The 24,087-nt window shown below is 39.4% G+C and overlaps 1 protein-coding gene across 1 annotated transcript in view; it reads right to left on the bottom strand.

The window, feature by feature from the left end:
• The window catches only part of LOC145417753 (uncharacterized), a 99,212-nt gene extending 75,390 nt beyond the window's left edge, over positions 1 to 23,822 (bottom strand). The window contains exon 1 of the mRNA XM_080286360.1: positions 23,495 to 23,822. Within this exon, the coding sequence (XP_080142486.1) occupies positions 23,495 to 23,822 (328 nt within the window). The remainder of the gene's footprint in view (positions 1 to 23,494) is intronic.
• Positions 23,823 to 24,087: the final 265 nt, after the last annotated feature.

The raw sequence follows: 24,087 nt of genomic DNA on the forward strand, positions 1-24,087 counted from the left end.
GCTAGGAGAGGATAGGTGACTGGCCCACTCTCCCTGGTGGCACTGCATGATCGAAAATCCCCCACTCACCTCACGGGCCTGTATTCCCGTTTGTTAAGGAAACCCCCTGTCACCTTTTCCTAAGCGATTTATTTTGTATTCTGCACCTTACTCTCTTCTTCTGTGTTATATAGATTCTTCAAATATCGCCACACTCTGCATAATGTACAAAAGGATATTAACCAGTCCTATCCAAAAATAAATCGCTAAGGAAGAGGTGTTAGGGAGCTTCCTTAACTGACGCAAATACGGACCATGGAGCTTAGAGTCCGTGTTCTCGTCAGGTAAGAACGCTACGTAACACCTCTTCCTTGGCGATTTTTTCTGGATATGGGTGGTTAATATCCTTTTGTACGTTATCATTGCAGAGTATGGCTATGTTGGAAAGATTTACGTAGCGCAGAAGAGGAGCGTAAGGTGTAATAAGCAGAATAAATAGCTTAGGAAAAGGTGTTAGCGAGGCAGTCACTGCGATCGGGGCACGCTAACTGCTCGACCACCAAGCGATACCTTATGATTACCTGCACCAACACACACACACACACACACACGCACACACACATCACAACACAACACAACCCCTTCGCATAAAATATCTTATAAATGTGCTATGTGAAAATGTAATTACAAACGCCAAGTCTAATCTCTAATAATTCTCCTTTAAGCCCTACCAGACTACAAACGCTGGCTATACAGTATCTCTTCTTAAATCCTGTAATCGAAAACCTATTAAATATATTCACTATGCTTGTATTTTTTTATTTACTATTGACTGAAAGCTTCTTACAAATTCTCAGTGAAATTATCTTTAATAACTCAAGCCCTGAACGCCTTTTTTTTTTTTTTTTTTTTTTTTGTTATTTTTCGGGTTACTGTCAAGCGATTTTGATGACGTCTTTTCTACATTCTGGATTTTGCCATCTCCAGGTGATTTTATTCAGGTTAGGGGTGATTTTTCGAGCTGAAGGGCCATATATCGCCTTTATTAACCCCGTCTTTACTAAGGTGCACTTCAACACTAAAATAAATAAATAAATAAATAAATAAATAGATAAATACAAACTGTAGCGATAAGAATAAGACAAAAATTACGTCCTCGGGCTGAAGGGACTATGGACAATCGCTTTAAAGAAATCCTCAGTAATATTCACTACGAAAACTGACGCTTCCTTCAATTATTACTCCCACGTGGAAATTACTACACTTGCTATACGAAGAATTTATTATAATCGCTACACAAAACCCATTTTTATGTTCCTGTACCTTTCTGAACCCTTTTATCTTAATGTAAACGCAATACAAAGCCTTTACGATAGCCGGGATGCGAATATTTTACGATACTTGCTAAACGATAACTTAAATACGGTCATACACGTAAGCCCGTCGTTCCAGTGGCTTTTTCTCTTGTTCTTGCGATGTCCAGACGGTTTTATGCAACTTAGAGCAGACTTAGAAATGAAGAAGCTTTAATGAAGGCTGTCTGCAACTCCTCCGATTCAGATTATTGGCCTAAGCTGAGTAGGGATGTCCGAGGGTAGCAAGAATATAGCTTAAATGATAGCCTGTGTCTGAAAGGGTTGGTATAATATAAATACGAATCCTTTATAAAAAAAAATGCAATTATTGTTCTTACTGTTGTTGTTGTTGTTGTTATTGTTGGTCAACCCTGATCAACCCGGCCAAGCCTCGTCAATCGCTGGTTTGATACTGCCGCAATTGGCGGGTCTCACTGGTCCCCTACACACACTAAAAACTGCAGTAGGAAAGTCGTCTATAGCATCCACAAGAAAATTAATAACTATCGCAAAAAAAGAAAAAATAATTCTAGTAACAACATCCACACGGGAAACTTTGAAAATAACCGCAATATAAAAACTAACCTTCCACAAGTCACAATATCCACAATTTTTTTTTTATAATGACCCAGTATGAAAATCGAATCATAACATCCACAAGGAAAATTTGTAATAACCACAATACGAACACTATCATAACCATTAAGCGAAAAATTAATTCCTACGTCCGCGTGAAAACTGTGTTAGATACGTAATAAGAAGATTTTATCAGACACGCTCAGTGAAAATTAATTACAATCGCTGTACGAAAAATTAGTTACAACACTCAACGAGAAAACTATAATAACTGCAATACGAACACTTAAATACATTTCTTACACGCAGACTTTATTCTAACTGCCGTTTAAAAAAAAAAAATGTAACCGCTAAACGTAAATTTTATACTCATAGTCACATGATTTTTTTTAATTGCAGTATTAGGATTTCATAATGACCACTAAACACTAATATAATTCCAACACCACATAAAAAAAGGAATAGCAATACGAAGTCCATACAAATACCATTATAAGAAAACCAAATTACAATCGCTACAGGAAAACAAAAGTACCGGTACCAAACTCACACGGAAACAGTCGGGGCCGCTGTATGCAGAGATTATTATACTCCCCTCACTAATATTTGACCCCTCCAGTGCCATATTCCCTTTCTGTTTTTTTCATTCCAGTAGACAATTACAGTAGGTTATATATATGTGCTATTCATTTGTTTCATTATCTGTCTTTGGGCGTAGCTGTCACCTACGCGCATAAGATGACGCCACACTGTTTCTCGTCACGGCTTCGGCACTAGTACCTACCGCCCTTACTGAATACATGTTAGGGCTGTCTCATTCAGGTGTGATCGTGTAGCTGCGAATGTTTATACTGTATGCCAATGGAAGATGATTTATGACTGCTTTAACGAAATTCAGAACTCGATTTTTTTCTTTACCCCAGACAGGGATTGATCGCCCGTCCCTTCGCTCAGCAGTTCACTACCCTGCCGCTTGACCACCATCTCCCGTAAGGCTATGTAACTGCACTCACTGACCCCTTTTCCATCGCATGCCAGTAGACTCACACACCTATCATCATCATCATCATCATCACACCTATAAGAACGGGAGATATAGGAGCCAAAAGCAAATGAATTAAAATAGTAATAATAATAGAACTATCAGGCAGAATGCTCAGTGTAATGGGCCACATAAATCACTAACGCATCACCCAATCCTTCGAAATCTGGTCTTTATGTCAAAGAAGAGTATGTAAATTTGGCCTTTCAGTACATCTTTAATATTGTATTCTTGATATATCTACACAAATCATTTAGTTTAGGACACACTATGCGGCCTGTAGGGTTTAGTTGTATACTTCACTAATTCCTTAACTACAAGGCAAATCCCCCAGCTGAATAAAATCGTCTGTTCGGGATGACAGTATTCAATTTAAAGAGGCGTCGCCGTACAGAAGAGACTAACATACTAAATAACCCGCTTTGGTATAATTACATTTTTATATCTCATACTTGCGCCCACTAAAGACAGTTTTATTCAGCTTAGGAGATACGCTTCGTAACTTTTATTTAGTTGAAATATATTTATGCCTACACACTGCATAAGGGTCTTTCAATAGGTGAACAGCATCAATTTAAGATATGTGGAAGGAAGGTTCTGCCGCCTCTTCTTCCCTTTTTTCCTCCTTACTGAGAGAAAGGCTCACGGCCGCACCACTTAAATTGAGTTCGCAAAGGTGTACGCAGCCCTTAATTATGACGGTCATTGATAAGACACCTGTAAATGTTAGATGTGATTAATTTCCCTCTCACATAACGTAGTGCAGTCAGCCACGAAACAGAAAGGTCAGACATGTTGTATCTGCGGCACATGATTCAGGAACTATCGTCAAAACTGGGGCCTTTTCTGTACCTTCCCCCTTTTGGTTTTTATAACATAGCCTCCGAAGAAAAAGAAAAGAGGAAAGAAACAGAAAAGAAAAAGCTGATTATCTTTGCACGCCTTCGGAAGTCTATTTCAATTAGATATAACATTTTAAGTTGTTTTCTCAGCTTGAAAGTCCGTCCCCTGATACACTAACCATTACATTTTATGCTTTCATATACTGTATACTCCTCTTCTTAAGTCGTTCATCCACCGACACACTCGCCCACACACTGACACTCACCCAGTTAACTCTCCCACACATGCACTCTCTTCATTTAAGTCATCGCATGCTCTCTCTCTCTCTCTCTCTCTCTCTCTCTCTCACACACACACACACAAACACACACACACACACACGCACATTAAGCTAGATTACAGGGAAGCGGCCATTAACGAAGCATATACCAAATGCAGCGGCAATCATTAATGTGACGCAGGCTTCAAATTATCACCGAAGCGATATATATTCATCCTTAGCTTTACTTATATTTACATATCTATAAAACTGTGCATATATATAATTTTTAAACACATGGAGAAAAAGCGTGAGAGAAGGGAAGTGTGTTTTGGGAGGCTGGGTCGTTACTGAGTAGGGACAGGAATGTTAACTTAGCACTTTCTTTAACTTTAGTTGTCTGAAATAATGTCTCATGTGCGAAAAGACCTGGCACAAGCAGCTCTTCTAAATAGGATGGAGCACAAGGGTTTCGTGAGATCGACTCTCTCTCTCTCAGAATAGTAGTTAACCCGTATTTTATAAGTTCCGTGTACACAACTGGCAATTTTGGAAAGTAACGATTGTTAAGAGGCTCTCAGCCCTTGGTTCCTTCTTCCTAAAGAAATAAAAATATATAAATACAAACTTCAACAGAGCAAAGTATATTTCACATCTGGCACCGTGAAAGTCGATTTTGCTTTTCTTAACGAACCTCAGTATCTATCTATCTGTTTATCTATTTATCTATCTATCTGTTTACTTAATATAGTAATAATAAACACCATAGACAGGTAATACCCACAGTTGTTTTGGTCCGCTGAGATTACTAGTTATCGATTACCACTTGAAACATTAAGGTAAACAGCCACCATGACAGGAAGAAATGAGGATAAGAGATTTTGTGACCACTTTGATAATAGTCTCATATATATAAAGGCGCTTGGACGGGCGACACTAAATGGATTAAGGAAAATAAAAAATCGCGTTAGTCAGATCCCACAGAAAAAATCTAGATAAACTATTTTCATGCCCAAGAACAGAATCAGCGGAAAATTTCAGCCCATTCTAGCACTGTTCTCTGACTTCACTGTGTTCCGGTTTGACAAGAAAATTTCAGGAGTGATTTCACATTAGGCTGCTTCTGGGGACATTTTGTATCTGATTTTAGGAGCAATTTAGTTACTGTACCTGTAGGATTTTTTTTTTTTTTTCAGCCCATGTCTAGTTACTTTTTGGAGCAAATTCTGTTCAATTTTTGGAGCATTTGATGACCAGTTTTCAAGCAGAGAGGAGTATTAGCCTCATTTTCTTATACGAAAAGAAGAAAGAACCAAGAAGAAAGAACCCCGCAAATTGTTCCTTCCAAGTATAACAGAGCAAAAGAAAGTCAAATTTATTCGTTTGGAAATTTCTAGATATTGCATTTAAAGGATTGCAGGTCAGAGGCAGAAGGATGTAAATACAGATTACGGAAGACAGATTTTCCTGAGCTGACGTTTTCCATACTTTAGATTTGCCATCACAAGACGATTTTCCTCAGTTTTTGTAAAGAGTTATCGAACTGGAGTGCTTACGTATATCATTCATGTACTTCTCCAAGGCGATAAATCTTTTTAAGTTGAAAAAAAAGTCTCCTGGAAATAGCAAGAATACAGTATGAAAGTTGTCCTCGTTGTAATAATGTTATGGCACGATATACATACTAAATCGCTGAGGAAGAGATGTAACGAAATTACTTCCAGCCAACACAAATACAGACGAAGAATTACACCCACATACTTAACTAATATCTATATTGAGGATACAACAATTCCGGCCCGACTATGACCTTCCTGGGGTGGAAAATAATACAGACCATTTTAGGCATTCATTATAAGGGATATGCCCCAAGATGATAACTTTTTCTTGCACACTTAGCACTAAAAACGAGGGGCAAGCAGTGTATTAGCCTTTATATATAGCAATGGAACTCTACTATGCAATGTTTCTGTCAGTTAATGTCGTCTTAATGCCAAGAAACAATGTAGAAAAATGCGAGTTATGACAATGGGGCTTAACATATAGCGTGCAGAGAGAGAGAGAGAGAGAGAGAGAGAGAGGCACCTTGTTATCAGCGCATGCAAAGCTCGAATTAAAAAAAAATGCTTACGATCAAAGTCCTGTTTTAACTAGTGTTTTTACTTTTTTTTTGCACATTGACTTACTGATTTTCATATCTATCTACCAGCCTACCTAGCAATCAGTCTATTTATCTATCTATCTATCTATCTATTTATCTATCTATCTATATATTGCTTTATTTATTTATTGGTCCACGAAGAGCAAGCGATACCGGTATTGGAAAAATCTGCTCTCTCCGGTCCCTGTCCTGCCTGATAAAGCAGATCACAGTCACGGTAGGGGACTGATCTTAACTTTGTAAAATGATGCCGCCGCCGCCGACGACGATAACGCTGATGATGATAATAAAAATAATAATAATAATAATAATAATAATAATAATAATTGCAAAAGCAAGTTATAAAAAGGCAATAAAAATAATGTTAAAGCAACAGTGCCAACAACAATAAAATGATAATAATAATAATAATAATAATAATAATAATAATAATAATAATCAGAATTTTAATAATAACAAGCAACATCGGAAAATAACTCTGACTCATCTGTAATCCATAAGCAAACAGTATCCCAAATAGGTTACCCCATGGGCCAAAATACATTAAAAGAAAGCAATAATAATAATGATGATAATAATAATAATAATAATAAGCAAACTTCGGAAACAAATTCTGACACATCTATAGTCCTTTAGTAAATAGTAGCCTAATTAGGTTACCGCATCTGCCAAAATACATTAAAAGAAAGCAATAATAATAATAATAATAATAATAATAATAATAATAAATGCAAAGTCTCAAATTCGTCACCACGAGGGGTATTTTAAAACCTGAATACTATTGTAAAGTGATAGCTAGAAAGGAAAAAATAGGGCTAAAAAAATTAATTTGAAAGAGGAAATAGAGAAGAAAGACAGGAAGAAAAAAGGAAAACGAATGAACTGTGAACGGAAGTCCAGCGGGAAAACACGAACGCAGTCGGAACCCCTACGTTATCTCTCTTCAGGCCAAGAACGCCATTTGCATTATTTTTTTACTTTTTAACTTAATATATTCTGCACAGGAAAAATATCTAATCATGAAACGCTGAACGGAGGCCTTAACTAACCTACCAGTTCAAAAAGCGTCCCTCTTAACCCCTAAAAATTGTCTGGAAATAGGAAAGAAAATGGTGTTATATGTGGAAATGTCAACATGGAGAGGAACTTAGCTTTTGCGGTACCAGTACGTCTTGTCAGTTTTCATTTTGTTTCTCCTAAAGGAATATTTTTAATGAGTTAATACTGAAGGGGATAATGAAAGCTACAACCCCTCCCGTTCGAGGAATATTTAGTGGGTTAATATTGAAGGGGTTAATGGAGACTGCATGCAACCCCTCCCGTTTCAAACCTCTCCTACGCTGGGTAATATTTTTGTCAGCTGTATTTCTCTGTTGCTGTTATTATCTGTCCTTGGTTATCTGCATCAGTGTTTAATGTAAGGTTTATGGATATTATCTTCGTTGTCACTGTTTTTATACGTTCAGCTGTTGTTGATAATGAGGAGGATATTCTTGTTACTGTTTATTTGTTTTTGTTAGGTCTATGTTCTTACGATTATTATTATTATTATTAATATTATTATTATTATTATTATTATTATTATTATTATTGCGCTAATTCGAATACTAACGCTGATTCTACTAAACGTTGTTATTGTTACATTTTCAAAAGTGACTGTGTTGCTTTGTTTTCCGTTCACGCTTTCTACTTGGTGTTCTCGTTCCTCTCGTCATTCCTCTTTGCCACGGCTTCACGTCTTTAATTTTGGCCCGATTAGACTGAAACTTACTGTGCTTATACCTGATAAATTGAGACATCATTCTAATATTTCCAATTTATTCCGAATTATTTCACAGCCCAAAATTTTTAAGAAGGGCGCAGAACCGCCGGACGCCAAATCCACCATCCCTTTAGGTAGTAGTAATAGTAGTAGTAGTAGCAGTAGTAGTAGTACTAGTAGTAGTAGTAGTAATAATAATAGTAGCAGTAACAGTAATAGTAGTAGTAGTAGCAGTAGTAGTGGTAGTCGTAGTAGTAGTATATAACAGTTGTAGCCCAAGGTTCATCTGAAGTGGGAACCCAGTGGACTGCAGGTTTAAAGTGTCCTCCACTTGCAGTTCACCGTCCTTTTTACGGGGGACAGGGATGATGTTGAGGGATGTTTGTATAACCGGGCAGCTCCACCACTCGATTACATCAGTGCCACCTCGTGAAGGTGACCCTCAACGACACCTCCATCTCAGTAAAGGCAGGTGTTCCATTCAGCTTGGAGCGTGATCGAGAGCGCTGCGATTTAGTTTAGAACGTGACCTCTAGCCTGTTGGTTTTGTTGCTATTTTCATGTGAGCGCTAAGTACGAGAAAATATATGTAATTATTATTTATGGGACGCAAACTTTGGGGAATGACATGCATGTTGCCTGTCTAGTTATATTATTATTATTATTATTATTATTATTTTTATTAGATTATTATTATTGTCATTTTAGTTGCTGCAGTTGTTACTTCTTCTTCTTTTACTACTACTACTGCTAATTCTGATATTATTAGTATTATGACCATTTTTTTACTTATATCATTACTGACTGTTTTCCACAATCGCTCTTAGTTAAACATTAATTGTTATCAGAGTACTTTTACTGTTATCATTTTAACATTATTCTATACACACATTAATTACGGTACAATTTTCGTCATTACGGTAACGATTCTGTTCCCAAGCCCTCCATCTACTGTAGTGCCAGTGACCGCAAAATGTCCCATAGGGTGATGTACAAATTAACTCCTTCACGGCAAGAACGTGTTTAGTGTTTTACTGTACCCGCACCATTTTCTGGCGACATTTTCTCTAGACTAGGGGATATTTTTTGTTATAACTGGTTTAAATATATCCGCGATTATCCGCTTCCCCAGAGGTTGTCCCCCGGCTGGACGATACTATCTATGGTAACAAGGATAACCCAGAAGACAACCGTCCCCGGGATCGACACACACATTCCTGCACGCCCCAGCCAACGACCAGCGGCCAACGATACTGCCTCATATTAGGTATGTGGGGAAAATATGCAGACATATAATCTGGTGAAACTGATTTAACAGGAATAACGAAAAGAAATATCTAATCCAAATACAGTATTATTTCTAATTCTCTTTTATTATAAGTAAGCAATGCTGATCTTAATATTTTTGTTCCTAAAAATATATATATATATATATATATATATATATATATATATATATATATATATATATATATGCAGAGAGTAATTTCTTCCACTCTTTGTATCTCTATGCTATAATCAACGCTTTATTTTAAATTAGCTGTCGTACTTCTTGCCATCTCAGTCCACTTACACAAATCTTGGACATTATCATCAGTTATCAACTTACAATCCTTAATTCCATTCCAATCAGCATTTACCACATACCTTTCCACATTTTAGAACGAAAAACAAGAATCCTTCGATACGTAATAATTATCGTCTTCATTACTATAATTCTTCACCGGGTACAGACATTCATTCCATCCACACCCAAAATTTTCCCAGTAAACTCATCAACCTTTTCCCGGAACAACAGCGACTCTCTATGCCATCCCAATCCGCGTTTCGACACCTTCCGTTCCATCGTATCCTGTTTCAGTCGCGGTATTTCTCTTCTTTATGGTCTGTAATTTAAACATAAACTCTGACGCTTTATTCTGGTGGACGATTTCATTATTATTATTATTATTATTATTATCATTATTATTATTATTATTATTAATATTATATTTTTCATTTCTTCCTGGTCAGTCTTTCGACAAACTCCTCCACTTTCTTCTTCTAATAATAATAATAATAATAATAATAATAATAATATTATTATTATTATGGTTTCTTTTTTATCTGGATTCTTCCACACCCCATCACTTATGTGAAAATTGGGTCTGAAATAACGACGACGACGATGATGATGATGATGATGATGATGATGATGATAATGTTTTTCATTATTATTATTATTATTATTATTATTATTATTATCATCATCATCATCATTATTATTATTAAACCAACTGTAATAAAGAAGGAACTCTACTGCAAAATATTATAAAGTAAGGCAAATATAGGTCCTGGCTTTGCTCGTCGGCTCAGAAGGGCTCCAGTATTTTGATGTCCTCTTAATATTATTCTTGATATTACCAGACGCTTTTAGTCGCCTTAGGAAACCGTCTTGGTATTAAAGGGTTAGAGAGTATTGCATCGGATCCCTCCAAGTCAAAAATCTCTTCCAGACTGAGGGGAAAAAATTGACTGGGAAGGGCAAGAAAAAAAAAAAAAAAAAAAAAGATGGAAATGATATAAGCGAATAAAAGAAAAACAAAAAACGGAAATGACCAAAACAAAAGAAAATGAAAAAAGATGGAAATGACAAAAGAAACAAATTCGGAGATGAAAAATAGATGGAAATGACAAAAACAAAACAAATGGGTAAACAAAAAACGGAAATGACAAAACAAAACAAAAGGAATAAAGAAACTGACAAAAAAGGAAAAACGGAAATGATCAAAAGAAAAAACTGAAACGAGAAAAACAAAAGAAAAAAAAACGAAAATTACAATAACAAAACGAAAGGAAAAAGAAAACACGGAAATGACAAAAGCAAAAAAAAGAAAAAGAAAAGAAGTAAATGACAAAAACAAAAGCAAAAAATGAAAAAAGATGGAAATGACAAAAAAAGAAAAAACGGAAATGACAAAAACAAAAGGAAAAATGAAAACAGATGAAAGTGGCAAAAACAAAAGGAAAAAGAGAAAACGGAAATGACAAAAAAAGAAAAAGAAATGGAAAAAACGGAAATGACAAAACAAAGAAAAACCAAAGGAAATAACGGATATAAAAAAAAAGAAAAAACGGAAAGAATAAAAACAAAAGAAAAAAGATGAAAACGACAAAAACAAGATGAAAGAAAAAAGAAAAAGAAAGACATAATGGCCGTCAAGGAAGTATATGAACTTCCGGAGATCATCATTTTCACCAAAACTATAAACCCCTTCACTTCGAGGACGCCTTTTATTTTTACTACTCGCAGACGATTTTCTTCAGCCTAAGAAATTTTGAACTGGGGCGGGGAGGTGGCTGGATCACTCACTAACCCCTTCACTTCGAGAGATCTTCCTTAACTTCAGTTGGCCTGTTTGGTTGCCTGAATATAGCATAAATAAATAAATAAATAAATAAATAAATATAAAACAGTCCTCAGGGTGAAGGCTTTAATATCTGAAAATGGGATGAACTAAATAATATCCCATGGCCGCGTTCTGGCAAATAATAATAATAATAATAATAATAATAATAATAATAATAATAACCAAAATATTAATATCATCATCATCATCATCTACAGCCAGACGCCATAATCCCAGACGGGCAGTAGAATATCGAAAGAAATTAAATGAACAGTTAACAAAATCCCTCGTTAGGCTCCAGTGATCACTATATTTAACGTAACTGTATACACGATTAATTAGACCTACAATTACTCGCCCACTTATTGCAGCCTCTTATTATAATTATCCATAGACGCTCGGATAATGAGGATAATGGGCAGTAATTAGGAACGTTGGACAGGATTTTAGGGCGAAACTGATGATTTTTAGGGCCATTACGATAGCTGGATAATGATGGGTATGAAAGGGATGTGTGTGTGTGTGTGTGTGTGTGTGTGTGTGAGAGAGAGAGAGAGAGAGAGAGTTCCCTCCATAGTCTCAATAGTTCTTCTTAAAAAGAAAAAAAAAACAGTAAAATATCTCAGAAAACAATAAGAAAAACACCAGTAATATCACACCGACCCTGAAAAAAATCGTCCTAACTTGGTTGAATATGGACGGTTCGTGTTAGCGCCCAAGTGGTGATATGTGAGGGTAGGAAGGTGAAGGATGTTGTTTCTGGTGGCAAAGGAAAACGTGTGGATAGGCAGACAGCTCTTTTGGGTAGATGGATAGGCAGGAAGAAAGGCAGACAGGTAGAAAGAGATATAAAAGAGAGCAAACAGCAACAGACCTATGGATAAATTTGAGGCCTTTGTTATAGGGTAGGTGCTAAAATATCTTTTTTATGAGAGCAAGACAGGGACAGCAAAGCAGGAAGGGGGCCAGGTCAGTGGGTAGATAGGTAAGTGGGTTGGTGGTTGGGTAGATGGGTGGATGAGGGCAGCAGGTAGGTACAAAGGAAAGTAAAGGTAAGCATCTCTGTCGGTCCTGTTGAGGCTGCTTGTTGTGGGATAGATTAGAACAAAGGTACGTAGTCTATGAGGGGAGGACAAGGGTAGAAAAGCAGGAAGGTAGGTAGATAGGTGGGTGGATTGGTAAAAAGGAAGGAACGAGGCAGACAAGTGAGTAAAAGGATAAAAAGAAATGTCAACAGAAGGGTAAGGGAAGCTGGTAGGTACTGTAAGTAGGTACGCGGGTAAGAAGGTAGGTAGGTAGACAGATATGCAGATTGGTAGGTAAGCGAATTGGTACATGGGTAGGTGGGATGGTGATGGTTAAGAAGTAGATGGGTAAAGCAGTACGTAGGTAGGCTGGACGTTGTAGGCAGTGGGTCGGTGGGTAAGAAAATAGATAGATAAGTCAATGGGCAGGTAGGTAGGCGGGTAAGCAAGAGGTAAGAAAGGTAAGAAGGAGGATAGGTAAGGAGGAAGGTAAAGGCAGCAGGTAGGTAGGTAGGTAGGTAAGTGGGTACGTCCGTAGGTAGGTGGGCGGGCGGGTGGGTAGGTGGGAGGGTGAGGGTGGTGGTTGAGCGAGTAACAAAAGCCCCGCGGGACCCCACTACCACCTCCCTCACCCCCCTCACCCCCCCAACACACTCACAGGTGATGTCTCAATTAGGGCACCTGAGACAACACTAGGGCCGCCGCTCCGCCTCCTCGCTGCGGTGAAGAAGTGGTACCGGGGGGAATGAATGTGGAAGTGAATGGAGGTGTTTGAGGCACTTTTGGAAGGTTGGGTTAAGTCAAGAGTGAATGAGGAAGCGAATGAAGGTGTCTGAGGTTAATTTGGAAGGCTGAGTTAGAGTATATTGGGCTATTTATTTATTTACTTTTAAGACTAGGATGTGGGTAACCTGGATGAACTCTGGCAGTGAAAGCTGGGCAAAAGAACATTCAGAAGGTCTCCAAAAACTCAAGACGATGAGCTGTTACTTCTATTCTGCTGTCGATGTTCATGGATTATATTACTCAGTCTACGAGATGTCCTTTTTAGTGATGCAATTAATGCATATAAATGGCGGTAATAGAATGTGTTAAAAAAAAAAAAAAAGGCAGTATTAAAGGTACATTTGAGAGGCCGACATTGAAACCACTGAAAAAAAATTGATGAGACAATGGGGAGAGGGAGACCGAGAGCGAAATGGAAAGATGGGGTGAAGTAGCTGAAGGAGGTTAGTTTGGAGTGGCAGGAGGGAAAGCATGATGGTGGGAGCACGTGGAGAGGAAAGCCTAGAACGAGGTAATAAGACAGATTCATGTAAAGGAGAGGGAATTATGATGGCTGGAGAGTGGGGAGAGGCAGACCGAGAACGAGGTATGAAATTTAACGGAGTACAGGACCTGAAGAAGGAGAGTTTGGCGTGGCAAGAGGGAGCAACTAATGAGAGGGAGATCGACAATGGGGTGGAAAGGCGGAGAAAAGAGTAGAGCAAGGAGAGAGAGAGAGAGAGAGAGAGAGAGAGAGAGAGAGAGAGAGAGAGAGTATATAACGATGGGAGAAAGAGGAGATCAAACCAAGAACGAGGTAGAGAAAGGGGGAGGCTGATTTGAAGCGGTGGGAGGAAATACTGCATACGATGATGGGAGACTGAGGAGAGGGAGACCAAGAACGAGATGAGAAATTCAGAGTATAGGAATGAGGGAGGTTGGGAGTTACGAGACAGAACGCACGACGACGGAAGAAAAGGAAGGAGAAGAAGACCGTGAACGAGGTAGGAAGGCGAATGAGAACAGAGTTGAGTAAAGAGATGGAGTACAATGATGATAGGATATTGAAGAGAAATGGAGACTTAGAACGAGATGAGAAATTCAGACGGATTACATGAAGGAGGGAGGCTTGGAGTGGCGAGAGGGAGAGAATAACTATCATTGGCCACAGATACTCAAGGGTTGTTTCTACCACAACCCCTATGGACGAACTCAGGGCCTGGATGACAGAACCCGAGACGTTTATCTTGTTCTTGCCACTGACAGATGGTTAAATTCCGCTTAAGAGGGTCCCCTATCAGTGAAGGGGCTAATGAAGACCATAATCTCGCCATGTTCGAGAAGTTTCTCCAAAGCTGAATAAAATCATGTGGAGATGGCAAAATAAAACTGAATAATACGTGATCGGAGTGAAGGAGATATCCCTGCAATCCGATGGCGTATTATCTTTATTCCTGGTATCTTCACGTAATTATATTCAGCGTCCTGTAGTGAAGGGGTTAATGGGGGCTCTACCTAACCCCTCTAGTTCGCAGTCTACCCACAGGTGAATAAAATTACCTATCGCAACCAAGTAAAAAACAAAAAAACAAAAAAAACATGGTGTGAAGGAGTTAAGAGCGTCCCCGATGTGTGTGTATTCGAGCCCAAAGAGGCCACTTTTTTTTTTTTTTTTTTAAACCAAGTAATGTACAAGTTGTAGTCTGGTGTGCGGGATGGACTGCGGCATCTTACCCTCGGGCCCCAGAAGAAGCAATACAGAGTCGAGTGTCGCCGTCTTATACTTGCTATCATCAGCCTAATATTTTTCCTAACACCTTATGCTTCAAAGGGAAAGATATGGGATTGTCTGTTACCCTCTTATGCATTATATATTTTTTTCCAGTGTGACCGTCAGATTGTTTTTTATTTACCCCGATTAACCTCTGTCTGTAAAACTTGAACCTCGAAATATTGTGGAAAACGACGGATGGTTTAAATTAGCGAAAATCTCAAAGCCCAAATTTAACCACATTATTCACTATGGCGCATTTTCTGTTTAGTTCTTGCTAGTTCATAACGATTTTTTTGTCAGTTTTCGGAAGATTTCTGGCAGTGCGGGGATAATGGAATTGTATATCTGAACCCTCCACCATAAAAATTCCGCCTCCCCCATAATTAAAAAGAAATCGCCAGCAAGTAGCAAGAAGAAAACAGAAAATCGTGGGTGAATTATTGAACCCTTGGAGTGCGAATGGCCTCTCTTGGGCTGAGTAAAATCGTCTGACGATATCGAGAATAAAATAAAAGATAAAACACCCTGGTAAAGGAGTTATTCGGCATTACTAATTTTTAAACAGACGTGGCTAAAAAACATCGTCAAAGGGATATGCAAAACTTTGAAGGTACTGTATTTTCCTCCTCCTTTTCCTCCTCCTCCTCCTCATCATCATCATCCCGCCACTCTCTCTCACCTGCGTTATCCATTGCACTAAATTCAAACAAACGTATATTCTACTTACCACTAAATCATGCACTTCACTACAACAATTTTTAATCTTGCTATCGCCTAACCATTTAATTCAGCACACGGGAAATCTCTAATAGTCAGGGGTGATTGCAAACTTCATAGATCTCTTAAATATAATGATGATTTGTATTACTTTGTTCTTGCTACAGACAGACGATTATTTGCAGCGCCAGTACAAAAAGGAAATCTATAGTATTAGCCTTACCGAGAATTAATATATTTTTTGAAACAATAATGGATGACAAAAAGACCCATGAAAGTATGAAATTAAGCCTCGAAAATACACTGGATAAATTATTGCATATATATTTTTGCCTATATTCATCCTACATTATTATTATTACGAATTCAGAGGTCATTGTATCTTAGTTTTTTTTTTTTTTTCGTTTTCAGTAGTCAGACGATTTTTTTTTTTCAGCTACAGGAAATCCCCTTGTTGTGAATTTTGCTATAGGCTCTCACAATATATACCCATTCAGCCTGAGGACGAGGTATGTTTTTTTTTTTTTTATTCTGGCTATGAAACAGACGATTTGGCACAGATAAAGGAAGACGATTGATGTGAAATAGAATAATGGCGGCTGGATCTAACCCTCCCAGTCTGAAAAGTCTCTCGGAAAATGGCTATAATCGTCTGAAGGTTGCAAGAATATGATGAAAATACGCGGCATCGGAGTGAAGGGGTTAAACTATCACACTACAGCTTAGTCCATTTATTACGCTGATATTTTCCTTTCCTGGGTGATTTTTCGTGTGTTGCGGGTACGGCTCACACAACGTTATCAATGGTTACCCTGCATCATTTATTCATTTCCTGCTCCCATTGCCACAGCCTCGCCCACACCAACAGACTGAGCCATCCGTACTAGACCAGCGATATATACGTGCCACCCTGGAGAGAGAGAGAGAGAGAGAGAGAGGGTAGGCTACATAGGTTGCTGTATGAGAACGATATGACGATTTTGTGTATATATAGCTGAAGAAAATCGTCTGGTAGTAATTAAAACAAGAAAAAAAATACAAAAGGGTGTGAATGAGATACACTGCGAAAGCCTGGAACCAAAATCAAGCTTGGAGGGTTTTCTGTAGCTGAGTAAAAGCGTCTGGCGGTAATCGAAATAATAGGATAAGGTACAAAAAGATACGCAAATTATATAAAAAACCGTCCGTATCTCATATCATTCCGACTTCCAGCAGACGATTTTATTTAGCTCCAGGAAACCTCTCTGGTCAGAATCTACATCCATGTTCCATCTAACCATTATATTTCAACTGCCGCTAGACGATTTTATTCAGCTACAGGATGCCCAGAAAAAATCGTCCTTAGCACAGCGACGTCAGCACCACCCAGCACGTCGCTCCGTCAACCCCCCTCGGCAGGAGTGACTTTTCCGAGCTGAATAAAATCGTCCGGCGGTAGGAAGTATTAAATGTACGAAAGTGTCATCTTACTAAAAATGCCGCCATTACGGAGGGGTTGGTCTCCCCTTATTGGCTAAAAAAAAAAAAAAAAAATGTTCGGGGAGAGAGAAAAAAGACTAAATGAATAGGTAGATAGACAGAAAGACAGACAGACAGACAGCCCGGCAGACAGACAGATAGATAGATTGATAGACAGACTGACAGATCGATACGTAGATTGATAGATAGATGGGTGGTTGGAGAGACAGACAGACTGAACAATAAATAAATACTGGTACATGCATAAAGCTGTACAATATGGACTGCTTCTAACCTCGTCAACATTAAATCTAGGCTGAAGAAAGTGAACCTGCCGGAGCAAGAATCAAATTAACCTCTTCAGTCCGGTGACGTATATCAACTTTATTCCCGCTACCACCAGACGATTTTATCTCCACCAAGGAAGGCTCTGGGGTCGTGATAGAGATACTGAAAGCTTTATCTCCACCACTCTTGTCTCCACCTCTTCTACTTCGAACCGTCTCCTCTATGCTGAATTAAATCTTCTGGAGATAGCAAGAATATAATAAAAAGAAATCTGATTCGAGAGGTTAAAAAAAGGTATCGTCATTACAAAAATATATATAAAAAACTGTGATTCGAAAGCATTGAAAAGAGGATTGTTGTACTGAAGGGGTTTTTAGAAATTAAGCTTAACCCCCTTTTTTAAGAGACAAATCCCCTAAAATCTTCCGAGTGTAGCAAGCAGAAAATCTAAAATGTTATAGTAACGATGGATTAAATGGGAGAGCGTTCCTAACCCCGCTGACACAGGATTTCTCTCATAAACTAAACAGAGCCCTTTGTCGGTAGCCAAAAAAAAAAAAAAAAAAAGAAAGAAAGAAAGAAAGATAAAAGAAAAGCGAAATGGACAAGTTGTAGGTACTGGAAAGATTAATCACTTCAGCCCGATGACGTCTTTTTCCTGATTATTCTTGCTAACTTCAGGGAATTTTATTAAACTTAAGTAAAATCTCTAGTTCTGAACGTTTTTTTTTTTAAAGGCTGTAACTAATCCCCCAAATTCGAAAAGTGTCTCACAGGCTGAAATATCCCTCTGTCGGTAGAAAGAATAGGATAAAAAGGGCGTCAATGGCGGGAAGTGGTCAATGAAGGTCGTGCCTAATAACATCAACACAATACGTCTACCCTAAGCTGAATATAATCGTCAGACCGTAGAAAGATTCAAAAACAAAAATCACACTGAGTTAAAAAAAAAAAAAAATCACTAACGAGAAAGGTATAACTGTGGTGCGCATAAAATTTCTTACACTTGGTATTTTAGGTAATAATCTTCATTTGGCTTTCGCTTTCCATATCAGGGAATCAGTTGTGGGATTTACTCGTTACTAGAAGAAAAAAAATCCTCAAGCGCTCATCATGTAGAATCGCAAACCGGTCGAGTGGATTCCATGCCGTATTAAGTTTCCTATTGACAGTGTTTGCGGTTCAGGTGTCATCCCCTTCTCTCATCCCGTATAGCCATTGTTCTAGTAATATATATTTTTTAATACGGCTTATTAATCGAGACAGTTTCCGGTTCTTGGACTTAGGATGTGAGACGTTTCCGGGTGCCAGGTAAGTGCCGTACTAATTTTTCTGTTGCTATTGCGGTCAGGTGTCCCTCCTCTCACTCATCCCGTATAGCGATTGGTGCAGTAATATTCTTTTTTACCTATAGGCGGCTTATTAATCGAGACAGTTTCCGGTTCTTAGACGACACGGATGTGAGACGCTTCCGGGTGCCGGGTAAAATCGTCTAGTGTTTGCCGGTCGCCGATGAAGGGTTAATGGCGATGCTTCTTTACCCTAACCAGACATTTCTTTTTTCAATATATTCTTGTGTCTTCATATTCCCTCCCTAAAAAAATAAATAATAATCCCACGTTACCACCACCCACGGTCATAATAATAATTGCTCTCATCGTCGGATATTCGGTAGACACAAAGCAGTCGGCCATATTGCATCCCGTACTATATTCTGTTGTGGAGAAAGGAGGAGAAGACCGAGGAGGTGGGGAGGCAGGTGTGTAGAGAAGGAAAATGTGGTGTATCTTGTGATGGGGAGGTTGGAAGGAGGAGGAGGCCGAGGACGTGGACCGGAAGGTATGCAAAGAAGGAAAATATGGTGTGTCTTGTGATTTCTTTTCTTTTCTCATTTTTAATCGCCCGGCATTAGCTGGAACAGAATACTAGAGTTGTCCCGATTATGAGAGGGTTGGATTACGTAGAGACAAATGCCTAGAGGTTCTTTCGTTGAGGTCGCCCCCTTACAAGATGCGGCGTTAGCAAGGAAGCTATAGAGAGGACATTAAGATTTTGGTCTCCTTCCCATCTCTGGTTTTGAACAGTGGGAGGTGACGTCAGCGGAGAGCTTCGCTAGCGGAAACAGTTTTTTCAATCCATGAATTATTATTATTATCATTATTATTATTATTAATATTATTATCATTTTGTTGTGGTGATTATATTATTATTATTATTATTATTATTATTTACCCCAGGACTGTAGAGTTAAATATAACCATCAATAACTTCTTTTCAAGGTGGCTTTCTTAACCTCTTCGGTCCGATGACGCTTTTTTTTTACTCTTGCCACCTCCAGCCGATTTAATTCAGCTAAAGCGATTGGCTAAAAATGAGAGGAATGGATACGGTCATTAACAGTCCATTCACTACTAAACCCCCCTCTTAAGCTGAATAAAATCGTCTGTTGATTAATTAAAATGAAGAAATCTCATCGAATTAAAAGGGTTAAGCTGAATAAAATCGTCTGGTAGCAGCCCATCGTAGTGAAAGGGGTTAAGCATCTACAACGACGACGGAAATCTTGCTTTTTTATTCTTGCTACCTCCAAACGATTTTACTCAGCTGCGGCCTTCTACTCTCTGTCCAAGCGCCTAACACAGTCTCCATTAACCCCCTGTAGACCATACCGATCCGTGCTACCTCCGGACGATTTTAATTAACGCTCTGGTTCCCATAACTCACTCTCAGCTGGATGAAATCGTCTGGGGTAGCTGGAATGGAATATCAAAGGTGTGTCAACCACGAGAGGGTTAGTAGTACATGTAGTAATGCCCCCAGGCTCCTATGACTCACTCAGCTAAATAAAATCGTCTGGTGTGAGCTGATATGTAGAGGTATCCCGACCATGAGAGGATTAATGGCTTCTTTCTTTTATCAGTAGTGTTAGCGCTCACTACCCCATCCAAACGCATTCCGGTTACCAGCAGACGATTTTATTCAGCTTAAGATCAGCGGTTTGTGTTTTATGTGTAGAAAAAAAATATATATGCAAGCTTTCAGGGTACATAAATCTCAAACTTCATTCTGTCTAATGCCACACGGATTTCTTCAGTGCTAAGTAATTAAATCATATATATATATATACCTCACTCCTATAGCAATAAAATACAATCCCAATATACCTTTTTGACCTCCATTAATCCATCAGTTTTATTGTCACTACATCTAAACTCCCAATAGACGCTTTCATTTAGTAGGTACGAGAGAATCAGTTTTACCGCACATCAAAAAAGGAAAATAGAATAAAATAAATTAAAATAAAATCGCAGTGTTCCTCGCTCACTTATAATAATGCATTAGTTTTATTATGGCCTCATTTTTATTATCGGGAGGCGAGTATATTCACGGCTAAGAAGTTAAAGATAGTTGGTCTGTTTTTATTTCACAAAGATACGTAACCCCTTCCCAGCTTAGTGGATGGCCAGATGTAGTCAGACTGGAAGGTAAATATGACTGGTAACCAAGGAGACTCATTCCTGTCTCATAATTAAGGCTCATCAAATGTCACGTTCCCACGACTTGGCATTCGAGCTGTGAAAGCCGCCCAGTTCCCTCAGATGAAAAAAAAAGAAAACGAAAAAAGAAAAGAAAAAGCCGACAACAGTTTCTCAGCACAGAAAAAACAAAAACAGCCTCGTCGCTCAGTTATAATAATTTTTCTCAGCTTTATAATAACTTCACTCTAACTTCCGTCAGACGATTAAATTTATTGTTAAGGAATTATTTTTACCGAGTTCATAATTGTGCTGTGGAAATAAAGCCATTTTTCTCGGTCATATCTGTACACGTAAAATAATGGGCCACTTTCACGTCTTATTCTAACAGATTCTAGACATCACACACACACACACACACACACACACACACACACACACACACACACACACACACACACACACACAGAAGCGTATGATTAGCGGTTCACAGTTGCTAGCATGCCCTTATTCTGTAGATTTCTGCCCCACCTCTTTTTTATCTTGTATTTCCAGTCTATTTTCTATTTTTTTTTTTCCAGTCTACACTGTTCTATCAAGAGCGAATAGATGTACCTTCATTAACCCTTTTCGTTACTAAACATCTGTACTAGAGTTAAATAAAATCGTCTGCAGATAGGAAGAACAAACCGGAAAATACATCCTAAGGGTGAAGGGGTTCTGCGTTAGTTCCTTCATCGCAGCCACTCCTGTCATTAATAACAGGATGATCAGACGCTTCTTAACACGGGAGAAATCTTCATCCCTACCCGACCGTCTATGGCGCCTGAAAATGGGAGTAAAATAGGGCAGGGGTTTTCCTTAGCTATATAAAATGATCTGGCGGGGCCCAAAATGTAATCGTCTGGCCGTAGTCGAAATATAATTGTCTGGTCGTGGTCAGAGCAAAATCGTCCTGTTGTTCTCAAAATTAAATCGCTTGGCTGTGGTCAAAATAAAATCGTCTGGTAGTAGTCAAAATAGAATTACTCAGCTGCCTACTTGCCCTCCAGTGGGTGTAATACAGAGGAAACGATTGACACACACCAGCAACGTGGCTGATAATCCAGATGATAATTCAGTATAATGACATAAATATACTCCTTGCCAAACTAATACTACCAGGGTACGTTTGTCTTCTAATTGTTGAAACTAATATCATTTAATACCAGCACATGAAAATACTGGTTTCTATCCTACTAAGTTAATTTCTTTTAATAAAAATGGTAATAATGATCTTTATTCATGTTCTCAGCTTCTTCTTCTTCTTCTTTTTTTTTTTGCTCCAGATATTTTCATTCATTTAGGATATCCGCCTCGCACAAAAGTGGTTAGTACACCTTCTTCCCGCTCTGGTAAATCGTTCTTTGAAAAATTTCGTTCTTTTGTGAAATATCGAGAATCTTGCTTATGGTCTGGGGATCTTTAACTGCTTCAGCCCGAGGACATTCTATACATTTTTTTTTTTTTTTCTTACCACCATGCGATTTTACTGAAGCTAGGAAGGATTTCAGACTGGGGGAGGGGGTCTCTTCTAAACTGAATAATATCACCTGGTGGCAACGAGAATTAGGGGAAAAAAAGAAAGTCAAAGAAGTGAAAGGATTATTACGTCGCTGGTGAAGAACGAATTTATCTACAGCCACAGGGAATATACGGAAACAGACTGAGTGCGCTGGGTTTTAACAAACGTTATTTTCACTGGCAGAGAACAGTATAATCTTTAACGGAACTTAATTTCTTTCTAGTCAAGAAGAAATAGAGCTTTTTTTTTTTTTTTTTTTTTTACATCTGATGATTAACCTAGTTGCTATGCCTCGGTAGTTCAGTGAGGGGAAGGTCTTCCTCCGTTTACCCGTTATTATACAAGAAGGAATGTTATATTTACGTGACGACCATGGTATAAGGGCAGATCACAAGTTAAATTGCACTTAGATTACCAAGATATTCTAACATCTGACTCACTCTTTATAATGCAGCCATGCGGACATAAGGCATACCATTACGTACATGAACGAAGCTTGATCGTGTCATCGTTTTTACTGAAAACTGCAGCACCTAAATTACGTGTTGGTCAAAACAATACAGTATTGTGCTCGTTGCTACTTTTGCCTCAGGTCATAATTTCTTACGCATATTTCCCGTTAATTAAAAATGATCGGTGTACCCCAAATTTTCCCATCAGCCATAAAATACCGCTATATGTAGATCCGCTGTCTTAAAAACTGAACGGCATGATTCCCTTGGCACAGTACTTGCCCAGGCATGGCCATTGTAGCCACTCATAGCCTGTGTTGTGTCACTGTGAGGCAGCCACACCACACCACACAACACACCTCCTGCCACTGCAACATCCTGATAAAATGTACTACTGCATCCAGTCATGCAATCTGTGTCCTGTTGCCGCGGCGGGGTGGTGGTGCTGGTGTGTTGTCATGCACTGCGGTGGTCAGCACGGGAGGGTCAGCGCTGCCTGCCTGACCACACCGTAATTCACAAATAAAACACTGGAGGATTGAGTGCAGATGAGGGTGAGACAGCCATAGCCTGGTGATGGGGTAGTGCAGGTGTTGGTGTATGTCTCACCTTTATCGTCCTCGCGGTCGTATGGTGATGGCAACCCGGGCGGCAGTCCGCCGCTAGGGTCTCCCACTCGCTCCAGGTACCCGCCGCCGCCGCCACCGCCGCCACGACCCAGGACGGAGAAGGCGACGTGATGCGGGCCGCCATCGTGGGTGTTGGGCGGCAGGCCCCCTATTTTGATGGCGCTGTGGCTGGAGAAGGGCGGCAGTGTGGGCAGCGGGGGCAGCTGCTGTCCCAGCGGCAGCGGCACGGGCCGGGCCAGCTGGCTCAGCACGTGGAAGGAAGGTTGCACGTAGCCGAGGTGAGGCAACATCTTCTCCATCAGCAGCATTCTACCTGGAGAGCTGCACACCACTCCTGCCACTGTCCTCTACCTGCACCTCACTGCCATGCACAACACAGCACAGCACAGCACAGCACAGTAGCACAGTCACTGACAGAAGTCCTCGTGGCCGCCGCCCACCACTGCAGCGTTGGCGCTCTGTCAACAAACACTGAGGGGCTGGTGGCCGCACCTACGGTCTTCACCTCTCCATTGTTCCGTGCCGGGATTACCGCAGGCCCCGCCTCCGCTCCGCCCCGCAGCCTCCCCGCCC

This window comes from Coenobita brevimanus, chromosome 111 (assembly GCF_032717465.1).
Source record: "Coenobita brevimanus isolate Jiangsu-jjx chromosome 111, ASM3271746v2, whole genome shotgun sequence".
Classification (NCBI taxonomy): Eukaryota; Metazoa; Arthropoda; class Malacostraca; order Decapoda; family Coenobitidae; genus Coenobita; species Coenobita brevimanus.